The sequence below is a fragment of the Lodderomyces beijingensis genome (genome assembly GCF_963989305.1).
Source record: "Lodderomyces beijingensis strain CBS 14171 genome assembly, chromosome: 2".
In the NCBI taxonomy this organism is placed as follows: domain Eukaryota; kingdom Fungi; phylum Ascomycota; class Pichiomycetes; order Serinales; family Debaryomycetaceae; genus Lodderomyces; species Lodderomyces beijingensis.
In genome coordinates, this window is record NC_089971.1 from 1,076,589 (window position 1) to 1,092,678 (window position 16,090).

Below are 16,090 nucleotides of genomic sequence, written 5' to 3' on the forward strand. Positions count from 1 at the left end.
GGGTAATCAAGCATTATTTTGGCACATGCTCTCTCGCCCTGCAATTCTCGCCAGAAGCGTAACTCGCTAAATTGCAATGCAACTTGTGGAGATTAGAACTACCATGAGATTTTAACCCACAAACTATATAGGAGGTTTTTAATTAGAAGATCTCCAACTGTTGTGACAATCAAGGGCGGACCTTTGAAATCTCTGGATAACATTTCGACAGCCGTGTGGCTGTTGGTCTCTGTGAAAAAAAAAAAAAAAAAAAGGAAAAGAGACGAGCTTGATAAATCTGTCATCGGATATTGATTGCATTGCAAAAAAATATAGTACACTTGCGTTGATGTCAGAGCTATTGGATTGGGCATAGACGTTTGACAAAAAATAAAACACAAATCTTGCTGTTACTCGGAAACCAGGGCATAGTGAAGAGGGGGAGGAGCACCACTAAAGCTCGATTCAACCCAGAAGTGATGTGTATTTGCTCTCTCTCTATTTATATATCTCGCTCATCTAAGAATAAGTCTCAATCAAAGTATCTCTCAAATTACCACCAATGGCATCCGGTTGGGCATCTTGTAATCTGAAAATGGACTCGATGACAGATAACTCAGGAGCAGTGGTGTCACTTCCAGCTACAGCTAACCAGTCATTGACAACCATTCCTGCTCCAACAACGTTGCTACCTCTATTCACAGTACCAGCAACTAAAGGAACCTGTAGCAAACTACTCAATTCTTCTTGGTCTTGTATCGAAGTCTGAGGATGGACCAATCCACCTTGGTTGCTCAATGCGCAATAGGAGCCCACAAGCACGTTTCCTGCAATGGTTTGACGAAACACTTCGACTCCCAAGACATCGGCGATCAATTCTTCGGTTTCTCGTTCTATATCTGGATGGACCAAGGCAACATAGTCATTGCAGCATATCACGTTTCCCAATGCCGACAATCTTTCCTCGACGCGTTGGATCTTTACCGAGTCGGGAAGCGAGTTTCTCAAGTGCATCAATTCTTGGTCGGTGGTTTGCGTTGGAACGAGTAAACCCCTCCTGTTGCCCGCGGTCATCCGGCCAACTATCCGAGTTCCTGCTATAGTCGTGTGAACTATCGGTATGACATCGCCCAACTCGGCTTCAAACGACGAATAAAAGTTTTCCGAGCCACCAACAGCGACCAAACAGTATGAATTGGTTAATTTGGAAAAGACACCCACTTCGTTGGAATTTTCAAATTGTGTTCTGGACGCCATAATTTAGATGTTTTGATAAAAATTTTTCTTTGGTGGTTTTTGTTATTTTCAAATTCAAGGTCAAGCTATAGGTGATGAATATATGAAAAAGGCAAGTTTATATGTCTTGTTCAACTCTGGTGCTTTTATAGGCAAAGGATCGTGACTAATGGAAGACTGCATCTCTTCGCAAAAACAAAAATACTGCTAGTGGCAATTGGTAGTAAAAAAAAAAGTGGCAACCATTGGCAGCAGTGTCTTGAAAAAATTTTCAGACACACTTTTGCGACACGATGTGTCCTCTTTCGGGTTTTCTTTTTTCTTTTCTTTTCTTTTCTCTTTTTGCAGCCAAAAGTCAAAGGTGCGTGAATAGGCATTTACCAGTTGGAATCAACTAAGTAATACAAAAATGTCTAATATGAAATTTTTTTTTTTGTGCGGCCTCTCCATTGATATATTGGTGATTGTATGTTATCGCGACCATCTTGGCCATCTTAAAAACAACTAGAAGCTATTTTTGAAACTCGACAACTTTGGCCCTGGTTTGCTTTTTTTCAAATATTTCGCAGTAGGAGGCTTTTAACAGAAAGATTGGACTCAAGGATTGTGTGCAAAAAACGCTATCCTCTATTGTTGTAAAAGTCCATAGTTATCAAGCTTTGGTTTTCCTCCGAGGTGTACTTTCACCTTTCGTGAGATTGTCCCTTTGCACTGCAAATCGGAAACATCGCGCGACACCCAGCATTGATGCTCTGGTGCATCGAGAGCCAACATCTTGAACAGTTTAATATACCTCGTGCCGACCTTGTTCAATCTCTTTTTTTTAAACTTGTACTTGACGATTTTCAAATCGGGAACCTTGATAAACGAAGGACGAACGAAAAGCTGAGCCACCTCACCGGCATTTATCGAACAACTGAAGAGTAAAGTGTACAATTTGGAAACGCCAACTCTGACTCCAATTCCAAGGCTAATCCCGCCGCTGAGGTAGACGAAAATAGGCGGGAACCCCGGTGCGCCCCCGATTGCATTTTCAACTGTTGCATGGATGTAGAGCGTGATGTATCGACTCATGTAGGCGCCACTTCCATGGATGGATTCAATGCACGCGGTAATCGGAATCCATTTATCAAATAAGTGCACCGTGGCTTCCATCATGGGGTCTTGCTTGCTAATCTCGGTCCAATACCCCGTCAGGATATCATATTGCATTGAGCTGTTGGTGTTTTTGAAAAAAAACATGCTTTGCTTGTTTTGAAGCAAATGGGAATGGTTCAGCTGCAATGCTTCCATTGACTTGACGGAGTAAACTACTTGCTCCTCGAGTTTAGGCGGCTTTGCTTTTCTCCAAAACCCAGCGGCTGTAACTAAATCTGGTGAGTCCGCGTCAATCCAATGGAAATCGTCGTCTGCCATAGCGATCCTCACAGCAAACAGAAGGACGAATACTGTTACTATCAGTTGCAACTTCATCTAAGAGCTGCTCTCGAGGCTACGGAGACAAATCTCACTTACTGTTGGCGATGAGTGAGATTTGTTCAAGATTGTGATGATGTGGAGCATATTCATAATTTGGTAGCGTATGCTCATACTAAGGGGGGGGGGATTGTAGCAGCCATCAAAGAAACTGTCAAAAACGAATTATATCACTGACCTGGGTCCATTACACCGATAAAGAAACCACTTTACTCAAAAAAAAAAATTTAATCTTGTTAGAAATAATGACTAGCAATGACCCCGAACACGAATTGTATCATAATTTGGGGTCTTGAGTCTTCCCACTTGGTGGAATGATTGCTACTGGGGTGGGGGGGGTCTACTTTTGCCTGCAACTGTAGAGTAATATTCTACAATATTCTAGATGGTTCTAGCACGACTTTTTTTTGTCCGTTCGTATGATTAGATTAGAGTTGTTCCGCGTGAGTTTGTATGCCTCGCTCACCAGATATAACTCCACCCTATTGGGCTGTTTGTTTAGCTTGCTATACATTTGCAGCTTTAATCTAACCAAACATCCGATATTCGTCACCCTTATTTAAGTGGGTTCAATTCCTCACAGCAATCATTTTCGAAACTGAAACGATTTGAAGAAAAAGGAAAAGAAGCAGCAGAAGAAGAAGGCGCCGAGGATACCAAGTAATTTGTTACAGGAAAAATGGACGAGACTCAATATACAGACAATGCATTGAAAATCATTACCAATGCTACGAATTTGTGCAAAGAAAACAGCAACACTCAGTTGGTGCCGTTGCACTTTCTTGCTGCGTTCATCCCCATGGATGACACAGAGGGAACAACGTTGTATCTCAAAACGTTGATTCAAAAGGCAAGGTTTGAATGGCCCAATTTTGAGAGATGTGTGAATAGACATTTGGTCAAATTGCCCAGTCAAGACCCACCACCACAAGAGGTTCGACCAAGTTATCAAGCAGGGATTGTCTTGCAGAATGCCAACAAAATCAAGACTCAACAAAAGGACAACTACATTGCCCAGGATCACATCCTTTTGGCGTTATTGGAAGATCAGAGCATAAAGGACATTTTCAAAGAAGCCGGGATCAAAATTGACTCCATCAAGACGCAAGCAATTGAATTGAGAGGAAACCAGAGAATCGACTCGAGGCAAGCCGATGCTTCGAGCAGCTACGAGTTCTTGGCTAAATACTGCTCAGACTTTACGGAAAAGGCCAGAGAAGGTAAGATTGACCCCGTTATTGGCAGAGAAGAGGAGATTCGAAGAGTTATTCGAGTCTTGGCAAGAAGGTCCAAGTCCAACGTTGTTTTGCTTGGAGACCCCGGTGTTGGTAAAACGAGTATTGCCGAGGCTGTGGCTCAGAGAATTGTTGATAACGATGTGCCCAATTTGCTTGTTAATGCAAGATTATTTGCCCTTGATTTGGGTGCCTTGACAGCTGGCGCCAAGTACAAGGGTGAGTTTGAAGAACGGTTGAAAGGTGTCTTGGGAGATATTGAAAAATCCAAGGAGTTTATCATCTTGTTTATTGATGAGATGCACATGTTGATGGGTGATGGTAAGTCAGATGCTGCCAATTTGTTGAAACCCATGTTGGCCCGTGGTGAATTGCACTGCATTGGTGCCACCACGTTTGCCGAGTACCGTAAGTTTATCTCCAAAGATGGTGCTCTTGAAAGAAGATTCCAAACTATCCAAGTTCCAGCTGCCACTGTCAAGGAGACAATTGCCATCTTGCGAGGCTTGCAACCAAGATACGAGATTCATCATGGTGTTCGTATTTTGGATAGTGCTTTGGTTACCGCTGCTCAGCTTGCAGCTAGATACTTGACCACGAGAGCCATGCCCGATTCGGCAGTTGACTTGGTGGATGAAAGTGCTGCCACTGTCGCGGTTGCTAGAGACTCCAAGCCAGAAGAATTGGACACTTTGGAAAGACAATTGCACTTGGTCGAGGTGGAAATAAATGCCTTGGAAAGAGATAAAGGTGCTGACTCGGCGGCTAAGGACCGGTTGAAGTCGGCCAGAAAGCAAAAGGAAAACCTTGAAGAACAGTTGGGTCCTTTGAAGGAGAGATATAACCAGGAGAGAGCAAGTTACGACTTGCTTACTCAGGCCAAGAAGAAGTTGGATGATTTAGAAATCAAAGCGCAGGACGCCGAGAGAAGATACGATACAGCCACCGCGGCAGATTTGAGGTATTTTGCCATCCCTGATGTTGAAAAACAGATTGAAGAGTTGGAAGTTAAAGTTGCCCAAGAGGAAGCCTCGGATTTGGAAAGTTTAACCAAAAACGTTGTTGGGCCCGAGCAAATTTGTGAAACCGCGGCAAGATTAACTGGAATCCCCGTTACCAAGTTGACTGCTGCCGAGAATGAAAAATTGGTTAACTTGGAGTCGGAATTGGCCAGGGAAGTTGTTGGCCAAACTGCTGCAGTAAAAGCGGTTGCCAATGCAATTAGGTTGAGAAGAAGTGGTCTCTCAGATCCAAACCAACCGCCTTCCTTCCTCTTTTTGGGCCAAAGTGGTACTGGTAAAACGCTTTTGGCCAAGAAACTTGCCGGGTTCTTGTTTGCCGATGAGAAAGCCATGACTAGAATTGATTGTTCCGAGTTGAGTGAAAAGCATACTGTCTCGACTCTTCTTGGTGCAGCTCCAGGTTACATTGGGTATGAAGAAGGTGGTAAGTTAACTGAGGCCTTGATTAGAAAGCCATACTCGGTGGTGTTGTTTGATGAAGTTGAAAAAGCCGCTCCAGAGGTGTTGACGATTTTGTTGCAAATTCTCGACGATGGGTTTGTTCACGCTGCCAATGGTACTAAAGTCAATTGCTCCAATGCCATCTTTATCATGACTTCCAACTTGGGTGCTCAATACATTACCGATGCCAAGGGCAGCAAAATCGACGATCATACTAAAGAACTTGTTATGAATGCCGTCAAGGCCCACTTCAGACCAGAGTTTTTGAACCGTATTACCAACATTGTCATTTTCAACAAGTTGACAAGAACCGGTATCGCCAAGATTGTCAAGATTAGACTTAGAGAAGCTCAGGATAGATTTGCCGCTAATGGAAGAGATATCAAGTTATCATTGGACGATGCTGCCATGGAGTACCTTTGCAAGAATGGGTGGTCGCCCGATTTGGGTGCCAGACCTTTGAATAGACTTATTCAACAGGAGATTTTGAACAAATTGGCAATCTTGTTGCTAACGGGACAAATCAAAGATAAGGAAACGGCAAAAGTTGTACTTGGAAACAAAGGGTTGGATGTTTTGCCTAACCATGAAGCCGATGATATCGAGATGGATGGTGGTGACGCATGGGACGATGACGAAGATGAAGATTTGGATGCTTCGAATCTTGATTGATGTTGATTGTATACTACTTTATAGATCATTTTTGGAAAACACTCACCCTTGAGTAGTTTGAGTTGTTAGAGATTATCGCTGGTTTCTCTAGATGTTATGAGATAGCCTTGCCTCAGTCTTTGAGTTTACTTTGTGCATGGTGCATGGGTGCATCACGCGATCAACGTAGCCAGAGGTGAGAACAAAATGTTTTTTATTTACAAGTATAGAAAGTTAAAACAACAGAAACCAGGGTGGGTAGGGCACCTTTACGTCTGATGACCATGTTTTTCATCATCGATGGTTCTAGAATAAACGTCCAGAGCTTTTTGTAATTTCGTTGACAACAGTTGACATTGCAAGAAGATGAGCAAATTACAACAAAAAGGCAAGAGTGGGGTAGCATCGTTCTTTAGTTGGCGAGACATGGTCTCAGTGTACATAGAACGTTTTTGCAGCTATGGCATCTGCCAAAAAAAAAAAAAAAAACCATGCGAGAAGAACGTGTGCAACAACTGGAAGAAGATCATGGTGAGGATCAAACGTTTTTTTCTCCAGAATGAACGTTTCATTACCCCAGATTCCCCCAGATTCGCTCAATTTGATAGTATTCCCTCTCTCCCTCTCTCACTAACAGAGACAACGCCAAAAAGAGATTGTTGGTAGTAAGTAGAAACATGACTTGGATAATCAATAGATGTATAATATTCGTTAATATCTGCCATAATTGAATCAATATTACCAGACTTTTTTTCTTGAAAGTAGGATGAGTGAAAGAGGGGAGTGAAGAAGGGAAATGAAGAAATAGGATTGAGTGGGGCTAGGGTTGCTGATGGTTGGTGAGTTTGTCAAAAAGAAAAAAAAATTGATCTGTTGAATCGATCTCTCTCACCTAATGTGCCCTCGAATTTTGCATCTAGAATGAGATAGACGGCGTCATGAGCAAATACCGTGAGCACTTGTCAGCGGTGCACGAGGCACCAAGTTCACTTCAGTGCAAAGTTTAAAAGCTCTTCCATTTCAAGAAAAAGACAACGACAACAACAAGGACAAAAGTTGATGAAGAGAAAAAAAGATGCCCATTTCAAGGCAATTCAAAAAAAAGTCAACAATTGTAATAATCGTTTCACAAAACACTTGGCAACCGCTTTAACTTTTTCTTCAATTCTGGACTTTTCCCTCTCGCGCTTTTCTTTTCATTCCAGCAATCTTTTCTGGTCGTCTCCTAACTGAACTCCGGAGTAAGTAAGGAACATATTGGATTGTAGTAGAGAACCTCAGCGCAGAGCCAGGTTTTTTTTGGGCTAACTTTGCTTCTTCCTCCATTTTCGTGCGACCCGATAGTAACTGGGCAGGTGCACGTGGTCCTTGGAGTTGGTTTGTTGTCTTGCAAAACGACTGACAAACTAACCAAGTAGTTGAGGTTGACGTTGAAAACGTACACACTACCTTCTTCTCGCTCCTCCTCGCTCTTCCTCCTTCCCCTTTCCCCCTTGAACTCGATCTGACTGGCATCTATGCATGATCTAAACAGCGAGAGACTAACGCGTGCATCATCTCCTGTGCTGCAAGCCCACCCGCCAGCAACATACTATAGCTAAGAAGACGAAAGAGCCACAAAACCCTACCTCCCTCAGTGCAACGTTATGAGTAGCTTTTTTTTTCTTCCCCCTATACTACATAGCAACGCAAGATACACCAATATAATAAAAGTATGACAAAACGAAAACCGTTTTATCCAGCCGGACACTACCTTTCTTATCTCTTTCCTTAAAAATTAAAAATAACAGCGCTCTAATAGAGTGAGCAAAAAACACAAAAAACAGTGAGCTCTGACAATAACGATTTAGCTGGGAGAGTTGTGTAGCAATGGAAAGATAACACCAAACTTTTTCGCCTCTGAGACCAAGTGGTGTAAGGGAAGAGATAGCGGGCAGATAGGGGATTCGGAATCGATTCCACTTGCAGAAACAAAGGCTATTGATTGTCTCTTCAAACGTGTTTACGTTATTTTAGCAAAAAATTGTTTTAGACTCGACATGACAGCATCATCGACGAGAACAACAACAATAACAAGCAGTAAGGTATTTGCCTCCTCCCCGGTCCCCCCCCCTTGTTATGTACTTGTCCTTGTTGTTCTCTCAATAGGCGAAGTAAAAACCCTAGCCATTCTCTAAAGCTTTTCTAAGCCAGGTCCACAGTGCAACCTTTCTGCTTGTCTCGAGGGCTACTTAAATCCAGTGCACAAACTTAGGAAGAAAAAAAGTGATATCACCGAAGACGGTAACAGTCAGCTGAAAGGACGAAACTCTTTTTTTTTTTTTTTTTTTAATTTAGATTTTTTTCCCCATAAACAACCTCCCCCCCCCCCGTGGGTGGTGTGTCTTTGACTTGCCTTATCTAACTTCAACTCACGCACCCCAGTAGATACTACAAAGCAGAAACTAGAACTACGTAATCTCATGAAAAGCACTACGTTGCACGGCATTCGAAAGGTGGGGTAAAGTCCAACTGATCCAGCAAAGCAGAAAAAAATATAGATATATAAAAAAAAGGAAAGAAAAGGAAAAGTAGAGATTAACAGCAAGCAAACGTTCTCCTGGCTGAGAGGGTAAATCGTGGAGATTAGACATGTAGGGCCTGGACAGATGTAGAATGGTATACGTCATTGAGATTTATCTTGCATGGAGTTGTTGCCGTTTACGTTTTTTTGATCTGGTTGAGTCCCGGCATTATCTCGATTGCTGACCCCGCCGATACTGAAGAGCAAAGGGGGGGAAGAGAAGGGGGTGGGAGGAAAACTCAGCCATGACCTCACCTTTTGACCTCACCCCCCCCCCCCCCCCCTGGAGCCAAACCCCCCGAGCTCAGTCAAAAGGAGAGATAACGAGAGCATTTTGATAAGAGCTACTCACTCATGATACTCTACTTCGTCAAGATTTGAATGTTTTCATTTCTATAAACTTACCCTACTCCCTTTTACGTATCTCATAAATCAAATAATACCAATCAATCAGCCATCACATCCCAATTTCTTGATAAGAATTGGAAAATAAAAAAATCAAAAAAAAAAGCAAGAAAGCATTTTTCGTTAGTTTATCGTCGTATATCTCATTAAATTTGTTAATTTGTAAAAGAAAAAATGATGCATGTTACATGTAACATGTACGATTGAGGCCATCCAATCAATGGATCCATCGAGAACAACTCACTGGTAATTCAAAAATCAGCTCGTAGTAGTATCTTCTTGACTGAATCTTCGAAACTTGAGTTTCTTCATCTTGTTGTTGAAATATTGCACTGAGTTGTCCATCAATGTAGACTTAAGACTGCCACCTCGTGACATCAGTGTCAGGGTATTGTTTGTCAGCATGGAATCGGTGCGGCTCGTTGTTGGCGGACTCGTGTTGCTACTGTAGGAGTTCACCATTACCAAATCATTCAATGCTTCAACACGGTCATTCTCGTTGTTGATGCTATCCTGATCGGTTGAAACATCTTCTGCGCTGGTGTTCTTGAAGCATGAGTTTGACAGACATGAACTTGATCCTGATTTATCTTCTTCTGATTGGGGGATGGAGTAATAGTCGTAGCCTGAGTATCTGAAATGGTCGCCGTGTTGTTGTTTGTGAACTTTATGAAGGAGATTACTATTGTGGTGGTGTTGGTGCTGGTGCTGGTGAGGCTTCTGATGTTGTAATTCCTGAATTGGAGGTGGAGACAACGGTGGAGTTAGAGTCATGGGTCTAAACCCTGCCATTGGCTTTTTGTTCTTACTCATTTGTTGATGAGCAGCAATATCGTGTTGTGTTTTGCATAGTTCCGATTGCAATTGCGACTGCTTGCGACAACACCAGCTGCTATGTGAACAACAACTGCTAGCTTGGTTACGCGGCAGCGGCAGCAGCAAGCCACAAGTGCCAATAGTTGGTGGCACCAATGCGCTCTTGCGCCGGTACAAACCCTGTTTGTTATTGGTCAATTTCTTGACAAATTCGTGATATAGATTTTGCAAAATCTCATTAGTAATGTAGAGGGAACATTTTTCAAGTATGTCCGATGAAGGTGGTTGGGCATAGTGTAGTTGCAAAGTCAATGATCCCGGCAAATTGATCTCGTCTTCTGAATCCTGAGTCAAATATTTCGAGTAGATGTGGTGCCATAGATCCATGACCGGCAGCGAAAGTGCCAGCAGTGGCTCTTGTCCTAGCTGATTTTTGTAATTCTTAACATCAATGATGAACTCGAGGTTTTCTTGACAGTGTATGGAAGTGAGATAGGTGGTAAATGTAGTTAGATTGATCTCGCCATCGCATGCACATTGACAGTCGATGATATCTGACAACGAAGGTACATCTTTCAATGCCAGTGAATCGTCATCAACATTAATGTTGGCCGGGGCACTGTTGCAGAAAGTGGTACTATTTCTAGTATACTCAAGGTATTGTCGGTCGACTTGATCTCCATCTTTCAAATATTCAGTCATAACTACTGAAATCTTGAAAAAACCGTACAAGTTTGACTGTGTGGGTGTGAATTTAAGTAAAGGTGATTTAGTTAACAGTGATATATAGATAAATGCAAGGGGATTCGAGTCTGGTTGGTTTTAATTATGTGGAAAAAAAGGAGGGTGAAAAAGTTCAGAGAATATACATTTTTATCATAAAAATAGGATATGGTTGCGAATATATATATATATGTATATCTAGGAAGAAACAAATTCTGAACCCCCAAGTGAGCTCCAAACAGGACTCAAACTCCAGCTACAACCCTAACAAGAACTCTCCAATTCTCCAATTCCAACTCAATTCCACTGAACTCAACTGCAGGCTTTTAATTCTGCAATATAAAACAGAGAGCGAAATAAATAAATAAAAAAAAAAAAATAGAGTTATAGATTTCTGCCCTGATTACACAAAGCAAAAACTAAGCTTTTTTGCATTTTGACTATTATTATATTTGCTGTGTGTTTACACACAGTTTTTTTTTGGCGACAGCGTGCACGACCGCTGCCCCTATTACGCTTTTTCACTGTGTTTCGCTATAGTGAATAGTGGATACTCCACACTTTTTTCTTCCGGTGGTGCCAGTACTACCATCCCCGTAGTGGCCAGTGGCAGAAATTGACAAAAGTTCTACCTACTGGCAGTTTGATGCAGATAGATAGAAACGTTTTTCAATTATAAAGTTCACTTGTGCGTGGAATAAACCCGGGGGACACTCACATGTCTGCAAAACCAACAGAGATTGGAGAAAAAGCAGGGGCACCGACAACATGATCTTATCACCAGTTTTTTTTCTCTTTACATTATCGCTCATCATCCAAACGCCCTCTTCTTCTGCTTCCTTTACTCTTTACTCTTCCTCTTCCTCTTCAGTCGATCATGATATTACCCCACCCGCCTCTTACTTGAATTACCTTATTTCATTTTTACTCCTTCAATGTTCCCTCCAGATAACTCATCGCCTTCTTTCTTTCTCGTCTCGCAGCGTTCTTTCCTCTTTCTCTCTCTCTCCTCTCCCCTCTGCCCTCTCTCTCTTTTCTTTCCTTTCTCTCACTCCTCCCTCAACAACTCTCCACTTGCAAGTACTGTTCGCCATTTTGACTTTTCAACTGATAAGCTTGGAAAACTCAAAAGCCAGATCAAGCAAGAACGCAAAAATGACAACAAAACAGTCCAGCAACTTTGCAAGGCGCTCCCTCTTCCCACTCTCCCACTCTCCCGCTCTCGCGCCTCTTCTCCCAACCTGTTTCTTTCCTTTTACCGTTTCTGAACTTTATTCGTGTAGATTTTTGGTGGCATGTCGACTTGGTGAAGTTGATAAGAAAAAAAAAAAAAAGAAACCTTACGTTTTTTGCTTACCCGGTCCTCGACATATACGGTTTCAACGGCAGAATAGTGAAAAGAAAAGAATAGGTCTCTACACCCGCCAAGCATGAAGAAAAAAGAAAACGAGAGTTTGTTGATGGAGGGTTAGACGGATAGTGGGATGCTTTACTACTGTGTTGTTCTTTTTGGGGGAGGGGGAGTAGAGTTGATGCTTCTTGTTGTTGTTGTAGTTGTAGTTGTTTGTGTTGTTGGTTTGTATCGAGATATCAAAACCCGCTTTACCGTTCAGTGTGTTGTCCATCCAATATCTTGGATAGAGTAGAGCTCAATTCACACAGTGAGCTTCTTCGTTGTCTTTTTTCTCAGTCTAGTTTGCAACCTAGCTCATAGGATAGATTTTAGGTGTAATCGTCATTTTTTTCGCAACTGTTTCAAACGAGAATTCTAAATACACTCTCATTGGTGGGGCATCATAAAAAAAACGATTCTTTTGCTGCTGCAAAGGGTTCAGGGTGGCCCTTGGGGGTTCTGCCTCCCATCACGTTTCTTCATCCCAGCCCATCAATCATTCGATGCTGGAATCGTAGGTCGATTCTTTTTTCGAACCATCTGCTCCAAATATTTGAGGCATTTTTTAGCAAAGCGGAATAAAAAAAAAAAAAAAAGTAAAAAGGTGCTTTTGCTTAGAACCTGTTTGGGCTTTTCTGGCTAATCTTTGTGGCTAAGATTGCAAAAGATTCGCTTCGCATCCCCTTCTCTTTGCCCTTTTCCTTGACTTGACAGACCATACACCCATATACATAAAAATATCCAGATTAGAACTCATAAGCCGACTGAACCCTGTAGAAGAAGCACACACCATCCCATCACCGCCATCACCTCCATCTTCTCGATCTTCTCTATCATCACCTCATGTGCCCCCCAAACGTCATCTCATATGCATCATAATCATCAGATTTTGTATAATCAAAAATTTGCAAGATATGCAAGTGCAAAGAGTTAAAGTTGGTGAGTTTTTTTTTTTTTCCTTTCCATACGTTTGTTTTCAAACCACGGTTTTATTTACGGAGTTACATAATCGTGAATTCGAAAACCGGAGAATTTGGAAAATCGAGAAAGATAAGGTGCACTTTGTTTAAAGCTCAATCTTTACCCTGCATTTGCAAAAAAGAATCCAAAAATTTGGCAGAGCTTGAGCTTTCGGTTGACAATTTTGGATGAATGGCCAATAAAAGTGCCCCCGGACGCCTAATTATCGGCATTGGTACCAACATACAAGTAAAAAGCAACACCAACGGAGTCGCTAGAAGCCCTCTTCTTGTCTCCCGGAGAGGTTCTTAACCTCTTCCTCTCTTTGATCAAATCAAGGAACAGCAGTGGCAGCCACAGACACGTGGAAATCGGCAGGTTTTCCAAAACTTTTTTCTCTCTCTCATATAAATGGCAAGTCTTTCCTCCATAAGTCAATCAACATTTTTGCTTGTTCGAACGCGGACATGGGAACAAAACTCGAAAAGATTTTCTAGTATTCTCCATGTCAACAAAGCTCACCCGCTCGACGTGTAAAATAACTTGTCTTTTGCCTTGTTCTCTCACCTTGTCTCCCTCCTTTCCCCCAACTAAAGAACATATTTCCCCATACCGTTCTTCTTCTTCTGTCCCAGTTGTAGGTCGTTCCTGATACCATCACTGTTCACTAAAATTGCTCTATTTTCTCATGCTGTGGTGGTTATGGAGAAAACAGTTAGACACAAAAGCCACCCAAGATCGCCAGTTGCAAGGAAACAAAAAAAAAAATCTAAACCTTCAAGAGATTGACGAGACAACAAGAACAACTCGAAACTAAATAATTAAAACCCAGACTACAAACCAACCACTCCAACGGTTTTTTTGGTTTGTAATTGGATTTTTTGCAAAAATATGACATAATTTCACCTCCCAGTACCAAACATTTTACAAAAAGGAGAGGAACCCCAGGTTTTTTTTTTTTGATTTTGGCAATCAGTCTTGCATATGCACCCTACCCATGCACCCCTATTGAAGCAACTATAAGAAAAAAAAAAGGATATCCTCTTGAGTAGTGAAGGTGCCACTTCGAATGCATCAACAAAATAATGGCGGTAGAGCAGGTTTATGTATCCCTTCAATCTCGCTTGATATGAGCAGATATTTGAAACAAACCCCGAAAATGGAGATAGCTCGTGTCCAAGACAACATCAACCAATCTTAGCTTGGAAGAAGAAAAATGAAGAGAGAGAGAGGCGCGAGCTACTAACCAAATTTTCATAAACATACACCGTTTCATACACAAATCTACGAACAACAAGCAAGAGCTGTTTTTTGCTCTCGGGACAAAGGGTGAGTTTTGGACTTGTTACCTCGAGATATGTCAACAGATGAACCTCACACCCCACCAGCTTCTTCTCCGAGAATACAACCTCCCCATAAATTGGTTCGTTTCTTGGTTAATTTAAAGATTCAAGTGCAAGTCACAGGGAGCAATTATGTTTGTATGATGTCTCAGAATGTCTATTTTTAGAGGGTAGGGGAGAGGGACCTTGCTGGTTCACGTGGGTACGCTAGCGAGGTATGTATTCTACAACCTAACCAATCAACGAATTAACCGGGCATTCGTACGTCAAGGTGGGTTTTTACGCGTATCACCGTGATAATAAAATGAAAACCAAGGCCAGGGTATTGAGACTTACATACACATTGTTCGTGGGCCAGACAAGAGTATAAGAAGTTGCCAAAAACATTTCAGTTCAATAGGTTTTTTGCTCTGCAACTAACGTTCTCAGCATCAAAAGCAAAGTAAAAAAGTATCGAGCGTTATAAAACAAGTTGAGGATGAGAATGTCGCCTCGTATTTTTCTTTTATTTTAACTTGAAAATTGATGAAACCAGCCATGGGACAGTTTTGTTTTAAATTTGGCCTTTTCTTTTACGAAAGAGAGACAGATTGTATGTTATCAATCTGTAGTAGAAGAAACCAAGTCCACACACTCACACACACGCCGAGCGATATTGAACTTTACATCTTGAGCATTTTGCACTAGATGAGCGGTGTTTGAAAGTCGAGGGATCTCTCCTGCATGAGGCAGACCCAACATTCGTTAGTTGGCGGCCTTATCTTCAACCACGAGAAAATTTTTTACATCAAGTGCTGAGAAGACAGATAAGATAGCATGGTGCAGAAATTGATTGCAAAAATATCACGTACTTGTCGAGTTCAATTAGCGCTTGATTGAACATTTGATAAACCGAGTTTGAACCACCTTTCTCTAACAAGAAAAAAAAAGGATTAGAGATAGTTTATGGTCTAGAATGCAACTCTTGCCCCTCGAGACTCGATTGCGAAAAAACTGCTCAAATTTTTCTTTTTGAACTAGTTGACGTACAGTAGACCTGTATCATGCTTTCTTTTATACTTCCCCTTAAAGAACTAGCATTCATGATTGATGCTGAACCAGCCATGAGCTTAATTTTTCTGCAACGAATTTTCAGATCAATGGTATCTCTGAGAACCACAACTCTCCGCATCCTGAGGAAGTGTTCAAGTTTCAATCACGGCAAGTGAATATAAAACAAATAGGGCACGTCCCATATCTGTTGTTGGAAATTTGCGCCACTCGTTTTCTTGCTCTCGGAAACTAGGCCGAGTTTTCTGACTTTTTGATGACTATTTGCAACCAGGTGCGAGGGTCATTTTTTGCAACCATCGTCCGAGAAAGAGAGAGAGAATATATAGGTAATTCGCCCCGGGGATTCTTAACAACTGCAAGGGAAAAAAAAATCAACTCCCACTGAGCATTGATCGGTGTCACATTGATCGGTGTCAATGCTGCAAAGCAATATCGTGCCAAATAGGTCTATAGACTCCTTCCTGAATCGGAGTAAAAGAGTGGCGAGGAGTGGCGAAGGCAAGGCGGCGCCGTGGTGAAGGCCGTCTCAAAGAAAGCTGTGTTTTTTCTACTGTCCCGGGAGGGACTTTTGAGCTGATTCTGGCGCGATCGCAATCGGTCTTTCGCTTAAGTGAAAACCCCACGATTGTAAACCCCGACGAAAAAATACAAGGTTGCCCTTGCGCCATGGAGAAAAAGAAAAAAAAAAAAAAAGAACAACGGCTGTCACCAACGAAGTTTGAAAAGATGGAGGCGTTTTGTAGAATTGATGAAGAAGCAGCTGCTAGACTAACGGACACTAGCCCACTCTTTTT

The 16,090-nt window shown here is 41.9% G+C and overlaps 4 protein-coding genes across 4 annotated transcripts; 1 reads left to right on the forward strand and 3 right to left on the reverse strand. All coding sequences in view use genetic code 12, as the record gives it.

The window, feature by feature from the left end:
• Positions 1-498: 498 nt before the first annotated feature.
• Positions 499-1,236, reverse strand: LODBEIA_P16120 (uncharacterized protein; the record flags this gene model as incomplete). The annotated part of the gene is made up of 1 exon (XM_066971520.1): positions 499-1,236. One exon carries the CDS (start codon positions 1,234-1,236, stop codon positions 499-501), a length of 738 nt encoding a protein of 245 aa, XP_066828550.1.
• A 606-nt stretch (positions 1,237-1,842) lies between these two features.
• LODBEIA_P16130 (uncharacterized protein) lies at positions 1,843-2,631 on the reverse strand (the record flags this gene model as incomplete). The annotated part of the gene is made up of 1 exon (XM_066971521.1): positions 1,843-2,631. The coding sequence occupies one exon, from the start codon at positions 2,629-2,631 to the stop codon at positions 1,843-1,845; it is 789 nt and encodes a 262-aa protein (XP_066828551.1).
• A 739-nt stretch (positions 2,632-3,370) lies between these two features.
• Positions 3,371-6,061, forward strand: LODBEIA_P16140 (uncharacterized protein; the record flags this gene model as incomplete). Its single annotated transcript, XM_066971522.1, has 1 exon — positions 3,371-6,061. The coding sequence occupies one exon, from the start codon at positions 3,371-3,373 to the stop codon at positions 6,059-6,061; it is 2,691 nt and encodes an 896-aa protein (XP_066828552.1).
• Positions 6,062-9,266: 3,205 nt separating this feature from the next.
• On the reverse strand, positions 9,267-10,526 carry LODBEIA_P16150 (uncharacterized protein; the record flags this gene model as incomplete). Its single annotated transcript, XM_066971523.1, has 1 exon — positions 9,267-10,526. One exon carries the CDS (start codon positions 10,524-10,526, stop codon positions 9,267-9,269), a length of 1,260 nt encoding a protein of 419 aa, XP_066828553.1.
• Between the last annotated feature and the right edge of the window lie 5,564 nt (positions 10,527-16,090).